At 40.3% G+C, this 13,566-nt stretch overlaps 1 protein-coding gene across 1 annotated transcript; it reads right to left on the bottom strand.

Annotated features, from left to right (window-relative positions):
• Positions 1 to 705: 705 nt before the first annotated feature.
• Positions 706 to 9,804, bottom strand: CALM2 (calmodulin 2). Its single transcript, XM_017744841.1, has 5 exons — positions 9,679 to 9,804; positions 4,598 to 4,741; positions 4,419 to 4,525; positions 3,414 to 3,549; positions 706 to 1,957 (listed from the first exon to the last, which is right to left on the bottom strand). The coding sequence occupies exons 2-5, from the start codon at positions 4,665 to 4,667 to the stop codon at positions 1,929 to 1,931; spliced, it is 342 nt and encodes a 113-aa protein (XP_017600330.1). The 5' UTR covers positions 4,668 to 4,741; positions 9,679 to 9,804; the 3' UTR covers positions 706 to 1,928.
• Between the last annotated feature and the right edge of the window lie 3,762 nt (positions 9,805 to 13,566).

The following is a 13,566-nucleotide window of genomic DNA, read 5'->3' on the forward strand; positions in this document are numbered from 1 at the left end:
AGACTGCATAAGCTTCCTGAATCAGACTGCCAGCACACAAACAACAGTTCTAAGGAATTCTGATGGTGGTTATTGAAACACTTTTGCCAAGCCTCCTCTGGAAAACCAATAGAGCTGTTCATAGTCCTCGGAGAGCAGAGCTTTAACATCAGTGACCATAAACACTTAAGTGTTCCTGAATTCAGACTGAACAGCTGTCCTAATTTTAGATGCTCACTGCAATGATAAATACACCAAAGATGACTGAAAGAGTTTTAAAGCATTAGGTAACTGCTCTGCTGGGACCAGTGAGGGTACCCAGAGGCAGGGGCCAATGCTTTGTTTAGAGGCCACCAGAGACCCCAACAAGATAACCAGATAGCATATGTACAGTCAAGTTAGTTGTTGCCAGGAGAGTAGAGGCAATGGGCATGAGCAGCCGCTGGCATTCTTTTGACTTCTTGGATTTGTCCTTGGTAGAAACCAGGTTTGTCTTCCACTTTAAAACAAATTTAAACCTTGACAAAAAACTAGTGCTAGAAGCACAATCATGCTCAATAACAAATGAGGAAGAGAATGTTTTCCTTCTGTACTTTGAGCTGACTGCTTCCTGAATGGCAACTCAGACATGGCAGTTTCAGAAAAGCCGAAGTGTGAGACTAAGTTACCCCAATGTAGCAGCTGACAGGGAACAAACTCCAAAATAATTAAAAGAAAGCAAACAGGTTTAGTTGTCCGAACAAGGAATTTTAATTTTAGGTCAACTATTGAACTAGGTCAACATCCAGTTCACAATGTCTACAGATAGTGGGCATAGCCAGTCACTACGGTAAGTTTATTGAAGCACCAAGCTCCACACAAGACTGTAAAATACATTTTGAACTACTAGTAAGAAAGCTTCTTCAAGTCAACAATACTATTAAGGGCCAGAGTTTAAGGACTAAGTTTTCACCTTCCAAGCTATTTTAAGACAGCCAATCCATTGCATAAGCAAACCAAACTGCTACATACTGAAACACAGAGCAGCAACTGCATTGAACAATTCCTGTAAATAATTCAAGGATACATTGAAACAGTATGGGTAAATTGTAATTTTTTATTGGAAAACAAATATACAACTTGGAATGGATTTGAGGCAAATCGTGCCATAAGCAGATTTTTTTTTAAAATAAGTGGCTAAACAAAGTTTAAAAAGCATAGTAACAAGAGGAGAAAATGTTTTCTGGCACAGGACCAGCAGTACAAAAAAAACTTGTGTACGAGTACCTGGATAAATCACCCGTTTTGCATTAGTGCAACTTAAGTTTCATATTGTTGACTGTCAAATCGTCTACAACGTTAAGACTCCACACTTCAACAACATGTTACAGGCATGGCCACCAAGAAGTTACTGTGAAGTAAGCTAGGAGAATGACTTTTACAGTGCATTAGCCACATGATATATACTATTCACATCATTTTATCCTGCAGTTAAGCTGCAAAAGTCCTTATCCTCCCATCACAGAAAGAGGAAAAACTCTTATGTACTTGAGAACTAGAACCAGCATGTTGCTTTAACTAAGGAACAGCTAATGCACAGTAAACCCTAGCTTACCTTATGTAACTTGTCACGCTAGTCATACCTCAGTTTCCTAAAGAAAGCTACTTTTTCAAATAGACAATCCAGATGTTCCCTCAGTTAACCAACTCCATCTACCTTTAGATGTGCAGAAGGGCTTAAATATCCAGAGTAAGCCACATGCAACATTTGTTACTTAGATCAATTTTCCAAAAATCAGAACAATGACAGTAAGATAAAGGAGAAAAACATGGAGGAATGGCCTTCTAATTACTATACATGCATAATCTTTTGACAGTAAGGGAAAAACCTTTTACAGATAAGTTACAAACAGAGAAAAGGCAAATAAACAATTTTGTACAAGAAATTTAACACATTCTGTACAACGTCTTCACTTCGCTGTCATCATTTGTACAAACTCTGTAAAAGGAAAGAGTTGCATGAGTTATTTGAGGAAAAAAAAAATCTGAATTGCAAGATCTGAGAAGTGGCCTTACCAGTGCTGAACATTGCTTCAAAACTGCGTTTTCAGTTACACTCAAAAAAGCATCTTCAAAACAGTCCCCTTTTCCACCAATCACACCTAAACTCCTCCTATTTTTAATGGCAAAAGGCCTTCACTTTTCCATAAAAGTTGGTCTCTCAGTGAACTGGGGAACAGCCTTACTTCCAAGATGAAACATTACAGGATCCCAAGCCCACAGACTTACAGATGGGGACAAGATAACCAAAAATCACTAAGAGATCAGTACAAATCACACTGAACTGACAATCAACTAAGTCAGTGTGCAAGGCAAGACATTGTGTTGGTTTGAACTTTTATTTTCCAGAGCGGAACAGTTTAAGTCTTACTATTTTTTTTACCTGGCTGGCTTTAAGCAACTGATTCAATGCTTAGTCACAACCCATTTTAAGTTAGAACCCACAATATGGTTCTTCATTTATCTTGCTGAAACATAGTTTCAGGTACAATAATGACAGGAAACCCGGAACCTAAAAGGCATTAACTGGTTGCTCAAGTTTCAAAAGAGCAACTGTAAACAATAGGGACACAGACCCTCTCTAGTGCCAGTCTCTGAACAGCCTACTTGTAAACACAGTGATGAAGCCTTGTACATAATAATGACTTTTCACTCACAGATGACTGCTTATCCTTAGTCCACAATCAAAAAGGCCTCAAAGGGAAGGCATACCTACACCTCAGAAACGGCACAGATGTTATCTGAAAATACCCTAGAAATTTTCTGTGACATGTTCAAAATTTAAAATGAACAAGCTTAGCGTGTCTCAGCTGCCAACAACTATCTACAAGAACTTCTGCTTGGATGGCTTCATTTATGTTTCAATGTCAGGAAGAAAGGAAGAAAGAGAAGTTACTGTTGCAGCTGATTTATGTGAAATAAATGTATTTAAAATATCTTTTGAAGGTTTTGAAGTTTCTGCATATTTTAAAAACTTTCCCCTTTTGACTGCTAAGTAATTTTAAAACCATTAATGACAAATGAGTGACTTCCTACAGTCAGATCAACATGCATTAGTGAACAGAACAGTACAAACAGTATGTGAACGTCTGACAACCTGCTTATTCTAATGGTCATTAGACATCATTAGATCAATAAAGTTAATTCTTACACTGTACAGCTGAATAGTCCTTTTTTGCCTTTGGCACAAAGGCAGCAATAACACTCAAAACTTAAAGCCATTTAGAGGTACACAATGTACATACTATTTGAACATTAGCTTAAAGGAACACTGTGTGCGTTCAGACGAACTTGTCTGAACACTGCCCTATTTAAACTCAGTGTGCCTATCAGCACCCACACAAGAACAAGCATGAGAAGTGCTACATAAAAAGAATCAATTAACAACCCCTTACCTTCATAGTTTACTTGACCATCACCATCAATGTCTGCTTCCCTAATCATTTCATCAACTTCTTCATCTGTTAGCTTCTCCCCCAGATTTGTCATCACATGACGGAGTTCTGCAGCACTAATGTAACCATTACCATCCTGGGAGGAGAAAAAGGAACACTCGAGTAGACTTGCCTAAGGCCTAGCAACTTAACTGTAACTCAGGAACGGTGCAGAGCAAATGGAACATTAAGAAGTTAACACAGCCTTAACTACTAGCACTTACACAAGGAAAATGAGAGCTGTAAGCATATCTTCAGCATTCTCCAATATCTTTGGACAGTGTAATACCATCTTATAATCTTTGTCTTATTCCGACACATTTTTAAACCACAAACAATGCAATTGGCACCTTTTGCAACTTCTTAGGTGACGGTTGCCTACTAAATCATGTGACTGTGGTTCAAGTGGTGATTTCTTAGAACAGAAGCTACTTATCTGATTTGCCTGTTTAATGGAGCCCAGCACAAAGCCACAAGGCCTTGAGAGATGACTTTCACATATTCCAATACTAGCTGGGACACTGAATATTGAAGCACTAGTGTATACTAACTCAACTGATGTTTTCCTCCCCACCCTCCCCAAGGCACCTCACATCATGTTTTCAGCTCCAAGGTGAATCTTAAGTGAGCTGAGTAATTTTAGACTCTTTTAGCAATTTACTTAGCAAAGACTACATGACAGACTTAAAACGTTACATTTTAATACTTAAAAAACAATTTCCCTGCCAGTCATCTGCAAGTATCTCAGTATCACAGCAAGCAGTACTTAAAATAGTGTCACTCACTACTATCCTGGTAACTCATTTGACTTTCCCATACAACCAGAGTAAATTAAGCTTTAGGGTGACTGGCCAACCTAGAGGCTGTCTATGACAGGACTGCAAATACCCTCAGATCTGTGAGAAAGCACATTACAATCAGACCAAATTTTTTTAACAGAAATATTTCAGGTAAACATTACAGTACCTTGTCAAAGACACGGAACGCTTCTCTAATTTCTTCTTCACTATCTGTATCTTTCATTTTTCTTGCCATCATTGTCAGAAACTCTGGAAAGTCAATTGTACCATTGCCTGAAAGAGAATTACCTTGTTAGAAAAATGGCTTACACACTTTATTAAATTACTTGTTAGTAAAGATCTTACCATCAGCATCTACTTCATTGATCATATCCTGTAGCTCTGCTTCTGTGGGGTTTTGACCAAGTGATCTCATCACTGTTCCCAACTCCTTTGTAGTTATAGTACCATCACCATCCTTGTCAAATAGTGAAAAAGCTTCTTTGAATTCTGCACAAAAACGAAAGAAGTTAATCCCTTAAGCTTTGAAATGTTAACAGTAGTAAAAAATTCACTGCTACTGATTGTTGCAAGTTACAAAATATGATTTCAATCTTTCATGAAAATTTTGCTATACTGCTCAGCCTGCTATAATTGCAATGCCAATATGGCAGCATCAGCATCTGAAAAAACACCCACCAGTCTACCAATCAACCACATGTTGACCTAAGTTAAGATGGAAGGACATCCATTTCCGAAGGCCTCGGATGTTTGTTACTCTCTATCTTGAATAAGGATTCCTAATATGGAGCTAAAATGGCTATCTGTAACTACAATGATTCACACCCTTGGTAGGAACTGCATCTCAAAAGGAAACAATATGGAATTGCTATGAGAAAATTGAAAATGGTACTTTAAAAATACATATGCTACAGCTTAATAGCACTTTTATTACTAATAGAGGAGATGAGTCAACAGAAAAAGGTATAATCAGACCAAACTACACCCAAGTTTCTCAATATAACCCACTTCCGCTGGACACAGATGTCTGAACAGTGTATGCTACCACAATTGTTCAAGGAGGAAAGTCACTGGAGTCGTCGTTCCTGAAAAGCTGCTTACAAAACTGCTTCAGCCCTACTGTACTCTGAAACAGCCTTCATAGAAATGTTTCTGACTAGTTCTAAGGCTGCTTTGCTGTGTTTCAACACTACCTCTTAACCCCCTACAATGGCTGTATTGTAGCCAAGAATATTAATACAAGCATAACATGTTTAATTGTCCAGTCCAAAAATGGAGTTGGTTTTAATCCATGCCATCTGTCTTTGGCCACAGACCTTAAGCTAGCTCACTGGACTGCAGTAGCTCATGCACACATGACAGTTAAGCACAAACATCTTCTCTATTCCCTTGTAGACTTCAGATCCCTTTACAGCTTTTGAGCCATCTGAGATCATGGCTTTGGACAACTCATCAGCTCAAGGGTACTCCTGCATCACAAATACTTCCAAGAATTGGTTTTTTTCAACATTTCCATGCAGCCAGCTTTCCAGATGGTGGGTTTCCCAGACCAGAATTAGTCACAGGAAAAGTTGCATTTTCACATGACCTGAATGAAGCCTTACTTCATACTCTGAAACCCTTGAGGTGAGTACAAGCTGGCAAATATCAAAAATTCAACTACAAAAATAGGGTTTTTATAGTTCACGAATGCAGCTGTAACACCAGAATTGCAATAAAGTCCCATCCAGGAAAAAAAATCCCCTACTCTTCTACATTTAACAGTTTGAAGTGTTCCAAGAGCCAATCCCCCCTGTTCAGCCCATGAGAATCAGAGCAAGGCTACCACAGGATCAGTAGAAACAGTTTCAAGCCAGTATACCTACAGCCACTTCCAAATGGTCTTTGGGGGGCTGGTTTCAGTTATCTTGGAGGCAACAAACGGGTTTCTTGGGACTAAACTCTTACACCAGAGAAGAAAATGCTCTTGGGTCAATCCTAGTAGAGAAGTTCATAGTCTATCATAGAAGAACCCCAGAAGGGGAAGGTTGCATCTTCATGAAAAGTGCTCAAGCGTTACTCAAAACATTTAGCTGTTAACCACTTCATCCTTCATGTGAAAGTCAACCATCACTAACCCGAACATGAAGCAAACTTCACAGTAATGCAGTGACCCTGCTTAGAAAAGGTAATACTTAATTCTTACACAAAATTCAAAGACTTGTGTTTTATAACATGGGCCTTTCAGTGGTGTATTCTCAAACTTGAACCATTCAAAGGACAACTCTACCCTTCTTTTACTCAAAGATGCTGTAGGCTAAAAAGCAAACAGCTATAAATCATAAAGAAAATAAAACAAGTTGAAGATTAGCAGCATACTCCTTTGTGAAATGCTGGATCAAGAATACCATTAAAATACCTCTCTAACCACTTCTAGGAACCACCTCCAGTAATTAGAACAAAGGAGTAACAACCTACGCAGATGCAGTTTAGACTAGAACAAGAACAACCTAGCATAGCTTTGGTAGATTTGCAGCCATGGCTAGTGAAGGCACCTATGAAATACTGAAGTTTAATGAGCAACTCAATTCTGGCATGCTGCAACATAAGGTTATAAAACACACCTCGTACACTTAAAACGCCTTGACTCCATATAGCATGTAAAGCAAATCCTCTTTATTCCACACTTCTCCACACCAAACTGCAAATAAAAACTCTGTTCTAAGGTTACACGGTTTCAGCCTTTTCACCCTTCTGAAAAGCATCCTGCATCATGAGAAAAAACTACTTACAGGCCCCATGAAAGACAGATTAATCCAACAGAATGTGAACTCCAACAACCTAGCTCAAAATATTCTTTTAACCATAGCTTCTGAGGCATCTGTGCACCACATCACCTTTTCAAATGGAGTGGCAGCCTTCAATGACCTAATATGTTCAGTGAACCAGGACTACCATATCCACTCGTATGCAATTTAGCCAGCTATGCCTGGAATATTTATAGGAGAATGTCAATTGTTCTCTTCACAGCTACCAGGACCTCAACACTCAAACATGTCTATTTCTACAATGACAAATTTTAAATCACTGTTGCAGTCAAATCCCCAACAGAGAACCACAGCACACTAAAGGAACGAGACAATGAACACCATACATAGGCCTACTTGTACACAGAGCCCGTTTAGAACTCTCAAGTCCAGGGGAAGGATAGCTCACTACACCAGCTGGCTTTGGGACAAAAGCATTTTCAGGCTGCTCTCCCATCTGACCACCCAAAAGGTCCTGACCTATATATCTTTGTAATACAACACTTAACCAAAGGGAGAGCCACTTAACTTCACAACTTAATTCTTTCTGAATGAAACTGCAGCCAGTATTACATTCTGTAGCTACCTGGCTTTCAGTATCAGTCTTTCACATGAACAAAATCTGGGAAGGTTTCCACCCCTACCGACATTGACAAGAAGCTTCAGTCCTATATGATCAATGTGTTCCACAGGAAATGACACCTGGAACTTTTAACAACTGTATTCTGGTGCTTCACAGCAGAGGGGGAAGAATTTAAGCCCTGGGGAAGTGGCTGCTTTAAGTAGTCTGGTCTTCTATTTTAGGAAAGATAAATGTTGTCTCTACCTTGCACTACCATTTCCTAAGTCTGCCTTCAAACCAAAAGCTAGTATCTCCAGGGAAGCTCAGCTAGAATGGTGGTGGCTCAAGTTTTTCAAGCCACTCTCAGCAGAACATTCAAACTGTACCTCTAAGAATCTTAACATGCAAGATCACTGGCCTTCAACAGCAAAAATAAATAGATGCAGCCTTTCCTAAGCAGTACTGAGAATGATTCCTTCACACACCAGCAGTGGGCTTATGTCTTCACATCTGAGGTACACGGTTTACTTGCAAATACATTTGCTTAACAAAACATCATAACTGCCCTGAAAGCGGCAGGCCATTTTACACTGGCTACCAAGACATACTTTTATTCCTTCCATGCACATGAAAGCCTCTATTCCGGTATGACAGGCTCATCAGTACTTAGTTTTGGCTCTGAGGACTGTATGATCAGTACTGAATAGCTAAAATTTGCACTAATCCCAAGGTAGTGTTAATAAACTTCCTGTTTATATTCCATAATTGGCTACATCAACTAATAACGCTTCTACAATTAACTGGAACAATGAACCGTTATTGGAAAGACAGAAGTGACAATTGATAAATCATGCTCTAACTAAAATGATCACAAACCCCTTAAGCTATGTAGGCCAGTTACCCCCCACCCCAAAAAATCTGAAGTTTAACTAAATTTGGCTTGTGCTTACTCGTAAGACAGTACCATGGCAACAAGTAAATAGACTAAGGACTTTCCACAAAACCATAATTAGTCTCCTTTGAGTAAAAGCAAGCTTCTGAAGTCTAAAAGCTACAGAAGAATGTTCTTAAACTTCAGATTTGGCAATTATGGCAAAAACAAACCAGCTCATAATGACACTTCTGTTTAATACAGTGCCTTCAAGAGCTGCACCATAGTTAAACAGTAGTGTCTCAGAGGCTGTTCCTTGTATGCTTGACCTGGTACTATTAGATTAGCAGAACCCTAACATCCACTAAAATAATTTCACATGACAGTTACGCACATCAAGACTTTCTAGTATTAACACCATACACTTGTCAGATCAAAATCATGAAGTTCTTGAATGTCTATGGCAAAGCTGAATTCTGTATCACCAGCTTTAAGTCACATCTATTATTCAAGTTAAAATCAGTGTACCAAGAGCAATGAGACACAAGTTTGTGCAGGCTGCATAAGTAGAAGACATGATAACCAGAAGTTTTTGCCATTAGTAGGTGGTTGTCAGTGCACATAACCCATTGCTAGGGGGCCAATACCAAGATACAACAGATGCACATTTATTTAAGCATTTCAGAGCAAGTGCCAGACCATCAGAACAGCATACACAACACTTGTGTCCAAGTACACAATACAGTTCCAAATATGGAATATCAAGAGTTGTCATCATGAAGCCAGTCTCTGCTGTCATCAAGAGCCACTCAAACATCTCTGCTGACAGGAGACAGCAAAGTAAATTATTTTTGCCGTCTGTTAAAAAAGCACTGAATATTCCAAGCCTTCACCAGATTTGTCGTCATCCCCTGTGCCCCACCCCTCTTTCAGTCTCCACCTGGGACACCTCTGTAGTCATGAGAGAAGAATAAGCGCAAGTCTACTAGCTAGAAAAGCTGTGACGATTTTTTAACTACACATTCATTATATCCACGGTGCTTTTACAGTAGATAAGCCTTTAAAACTTAGGTGACAAATTAAAACATTCTACCATACGACTTTAGTATCTAAGAAAGCTAAATATCTTGTGTAACACAGACTGCCACTGGATTAAGAGATGTGCCAGGTCAAGCAGTAGCAGCAACACAACACATAGAAACCTCACCTGCAATCTGCTCTTCTGTCAGTTGATCAGCCTGCAATAAAACAGAATACAATTACAGTTGTAACAAAAGTTCAAGGCAAAATGCAACATATTTGTAGAGGCCTCTGAATATGGTAGCTGCTCTTCAGGACTAATCTGAAATAGCACTAATACAGCTCAAAAGTCATCAGGATTGCTTGCTAAGTAAGAACTGGCAGCCTATCATCCTTTCCAGACCCTGTAATATCAAATACACCCAAGTAATAGATTACCACGTGTATCAACCAATAACCCAAGCAACACTAGCAAGCTCAAGGCACACGAGCCCTTTAAAACCACAGACTGCTTTAAAAAACTCATTTACACGGCACACTAAGCTGTGTAAATGAGTACTTTAGGTCTCAGCAATGCAGCAGTAACCTCCAAATGCCAAATTTATGGCAACTAACTAAAATTAGAAAAATATACTCTTCACTAGAATTAAACCATCCCCTGATGAACATGAAGCTTCATGTCCAAGATCTGGCTGTAAAAGATACCAGCTTCAGTTCAAACTGGTTATTTCAGTGGCATACAGCTGTCTACACTTTTTTCAGACCACTTTCTACATTGACTCAGTCAGCATAAGGTAATAGGGCCACTAGAGAAAGGTTCTGTGGGTCTAAGACAATTTCTGTATCAGCTGGGTAAGCTCCAGTTTATACTTCATTTTCCTCTCTCACCAGTTTTGAATCCATTAGATTTGACAGCAATAAAAATCATCCGTCTTTCAGGCCAAACCCAAAATGAACTTTGCTCTTGAAAGAACACCAAGATGTCTGACGACTGTAGAAATACTCTCCCTAGGTTCTCAAATCAGCTAATTCTTCAAACAAATTCTGGATAGCTTGAGTACTGCTTTGCAGTAACAAGGCAACGCATTTCCTTCAGGGAAGCTTCTTGAACCCTTTACTTCATAGTACCCCACTGAAGAGTAAAAACCACTGAAATACAGAAAATACATTCACTGCTGAATTTCAACACTGCTTTTTCAACTTTGTTCCTGTTGTGACCATTTCAGCAGCAATCTTTTTATAATCACTGCAATATTGACGGGAAGTTTCAGTCATTAACTATGCCCACCGAAGTCTCTCTACACATTAGCATCTGTCAAGGAAAGACTTAGGAAAGTGTATTTACAATACCTGTCAATTTTTACTTTGCCAATTTCAATTTGAATTACATTTTTATACTGCATGTGAACTTTAAGTTACCAGCTGCGGGTTATTCTTCCTGTAACAGAAGTGAAGGTGGCTGCTCAAGCTGTCATACAAAAGCTGAACTGCTTACAAAACCCTCTACACACACAATACAGCAACAGCCCAAGATAAAGGCCACAGACTGGCTGGAGCTCACCTACTTTAAGAATCAAGACTAGGCTACTGAGCAACTTCTAAATCAGCAGCCAATGGGTACTGACAGCTACAGATTCATTTCAGCTGCTGTAGGAAGAATTCTCATGCAGGTTCCACTTTTTGTTAAAAAAAAAAAAAAAAAAAACACCCAAGAAAAAAGACTAAGGTGGCAGCAGCACTGCTGAGAACATAACCAATTCAAAACTAAGCTTTGGGATGGAAGTGTTCTGCTGGTCATTCAGCAGAAGCCTAACAGATTTTCACTTGTCTGGAGAGTATCACTAACACAGACTCATACCTTTGCATGCTATTTACATTTTTATTGTTTGGGTTAAGAGAATGATGTGCTACATTTCCATAAGATAGTTATATCCACAGAAAGCTGTAGATCAGATTTAAGCAGCAAGAATCTAGTTTATTTAGGTTAATACTTATGGGTTACCAAGTTGAGTCACATACTGTTTTATATAAATAATTTTATATGGAGACATGACATAGCAGTATGAAAGTTGTTAAGCATTCCCAAACTCTTCCTTCTCTGTAACTCTTCCAGCAACTTAACACATCCTAACGATGAATTTGGATGACCTCTGACAATACCTGTAAGAGGTACAGTGCTTGAGAAGAGCACAAAGCTTATTAGAAGGCACAGGTATGGAGCAGTTGAAAGATAAGCGGGGAGGTGGGGCAAGGTTGAACAAACACCATCTGTACTCTGCAGTGCTGGGCTCTGCAGGGACTGCTGCGCAACAGCAGTAAAAGGCGGAGCCAGCAAGCCTGCCAGCTCCCTGCCTCCCGTGCCACCCAGGTGGAGGGCTATCAGCCTGGAACCATGACTGCCACTTACACGCCACTGTGGCCTTCCTAGAGGGGCCTCCCGGAGTTCTGGATAATGGTGCACCATACACGTCATAGTGTGCACACCTTCACCAGTTCAAAGCGGCTTCCAGACCGAGTGGTTAAATGCTGACTGTAAGGTGCCCGTGCAGAAGGTCTGACATCCCCTTTACTGTGGCCGAGACCCACCTGAAACCCTCATTTGATGCCATCACAGCTTTGACGTGGCATTCTGTGATTCACGTTGCAGCACTTTCATTTTCACTGCAATAGCTCCCATCCCCCACCCCCAGAGTGTGCGGAGGGCCTGACAAAGAATCCAAACCTCCCAGGAAAGCAGGGGAGCTGCTGCGTGTGCGGCCGTTTCTGTGGCACATGCAGCCTCTAGAGGTAGTGTTTCATTACAGCCGTGGCTGCTCTGCAGTAACCCAGTCTGGGAGCTCCTCCACAGAGCTGACGAACACTGCCCAATAGAGAGCTACCAGCGAATGGCAGAGCAGGTGACACTGCTTGCCTCTAAAATTTGGCATTTCGGTGTACTTCACAAGCATCAGAACTGAAGGGACACTTCTGTTCTGGCAGGATTAACTATAGAACAACAACCAGACTAGCCTATATAGACTAAAATTAGGGTTATGATAGGTTAGCTTGTTTTGGGAGCAAATCGCTCTGGCTTATCTAGCATGGGGAACACTGGACAGTCACAGGTTGAGCCAGTCTGGTCTGTCAGGACGAACTCTAACCACATTCAAAGTGTCACCGTGCCTCCTGGACACACCCATTTTTACACAGACCTTGCTTGAAGATACTCCATTTTTGGTTCTGTACAGATGATGACTAAATGCAGTAAGTCTTTTGCTGCTACGTTCATTGTGGGTTTGGTTTTTTTTTTTTCCCCTGCTTTACGGATGGTTTGCTGTGTAAGTTCGTAATTCAAACTAAAGAATAAATTCAGGCTTCTATTCACCAAATTTCTTTGCCCAGAGACAGCATTTCAAAAAATCCTAAATTTTAAGTAGCCATCGTTCACATTAGACATGACGAGCTGACAGTCATTTGATTCCTTAAGAACATAATGAATGAAAAGACAATTCCACTCTACTGCATCTTCTCTTAATGCAGAGATAGCACTAAGTGGTCCCTGGTGCTGCTTTCGCAACAGAATTGCTCCTTTTTGTACGCTTCTCTGTAGCCACTTGTTTTAATTTAAAAAAAAACCACAAACAAAAAACCACAAACGCTAAACTCACATCCTTTAGACTGAATTTGAAACCATCCTCCAATTTCACAAAATGCGTTCTATTTCGACAGTGGATTACATTTCTAAACGCATCGCTAGTAATATTAAAAACGCAGGACTGTCCTCTGCAATGACCAAAACGGGAAGCAAAAATTGTTTAAAAAAAAAAAAAAAAAAAAAGGAACACGAATAATCCCTTGTCCAACAGAGCCACCAACAGCATGGCGCTACCACGGAACCGACAGGGACTCCAACGCGAGCTGACAACAGGTCTAGCGAGGAGGGCGATGGTGCAGTGAGGCACAGCCTGCCCCTCATCATCATGCTGCTCAGAAGCTGCAGGGCTCCGCAGTGCATTATTATGACCAGGCGCAGCACACCTCGCTAGCGAGCCGGACAGCTTAGGCTGCCTCATTCAGGCCCATTCAGCCGCACACG

The sequence above is a fragment of the Corvus brachyrhynchos genome, unplaced genomic scaffold (genome assembly GCF_000691975.1).
Source record: "Corvus brachyrhynchos isolate BGI_N302 unplaced genomic scaffold, ASM69197v1 scaffold258, whole genome shotgun sequence".
Classification (NCBI taxonomy): domain Eukaryota; kingdom Metazoa; phylum Chordata; class Aves; order Passeriformes; family Corvidae; genus Corvus; species Corvus brachyrhynchos.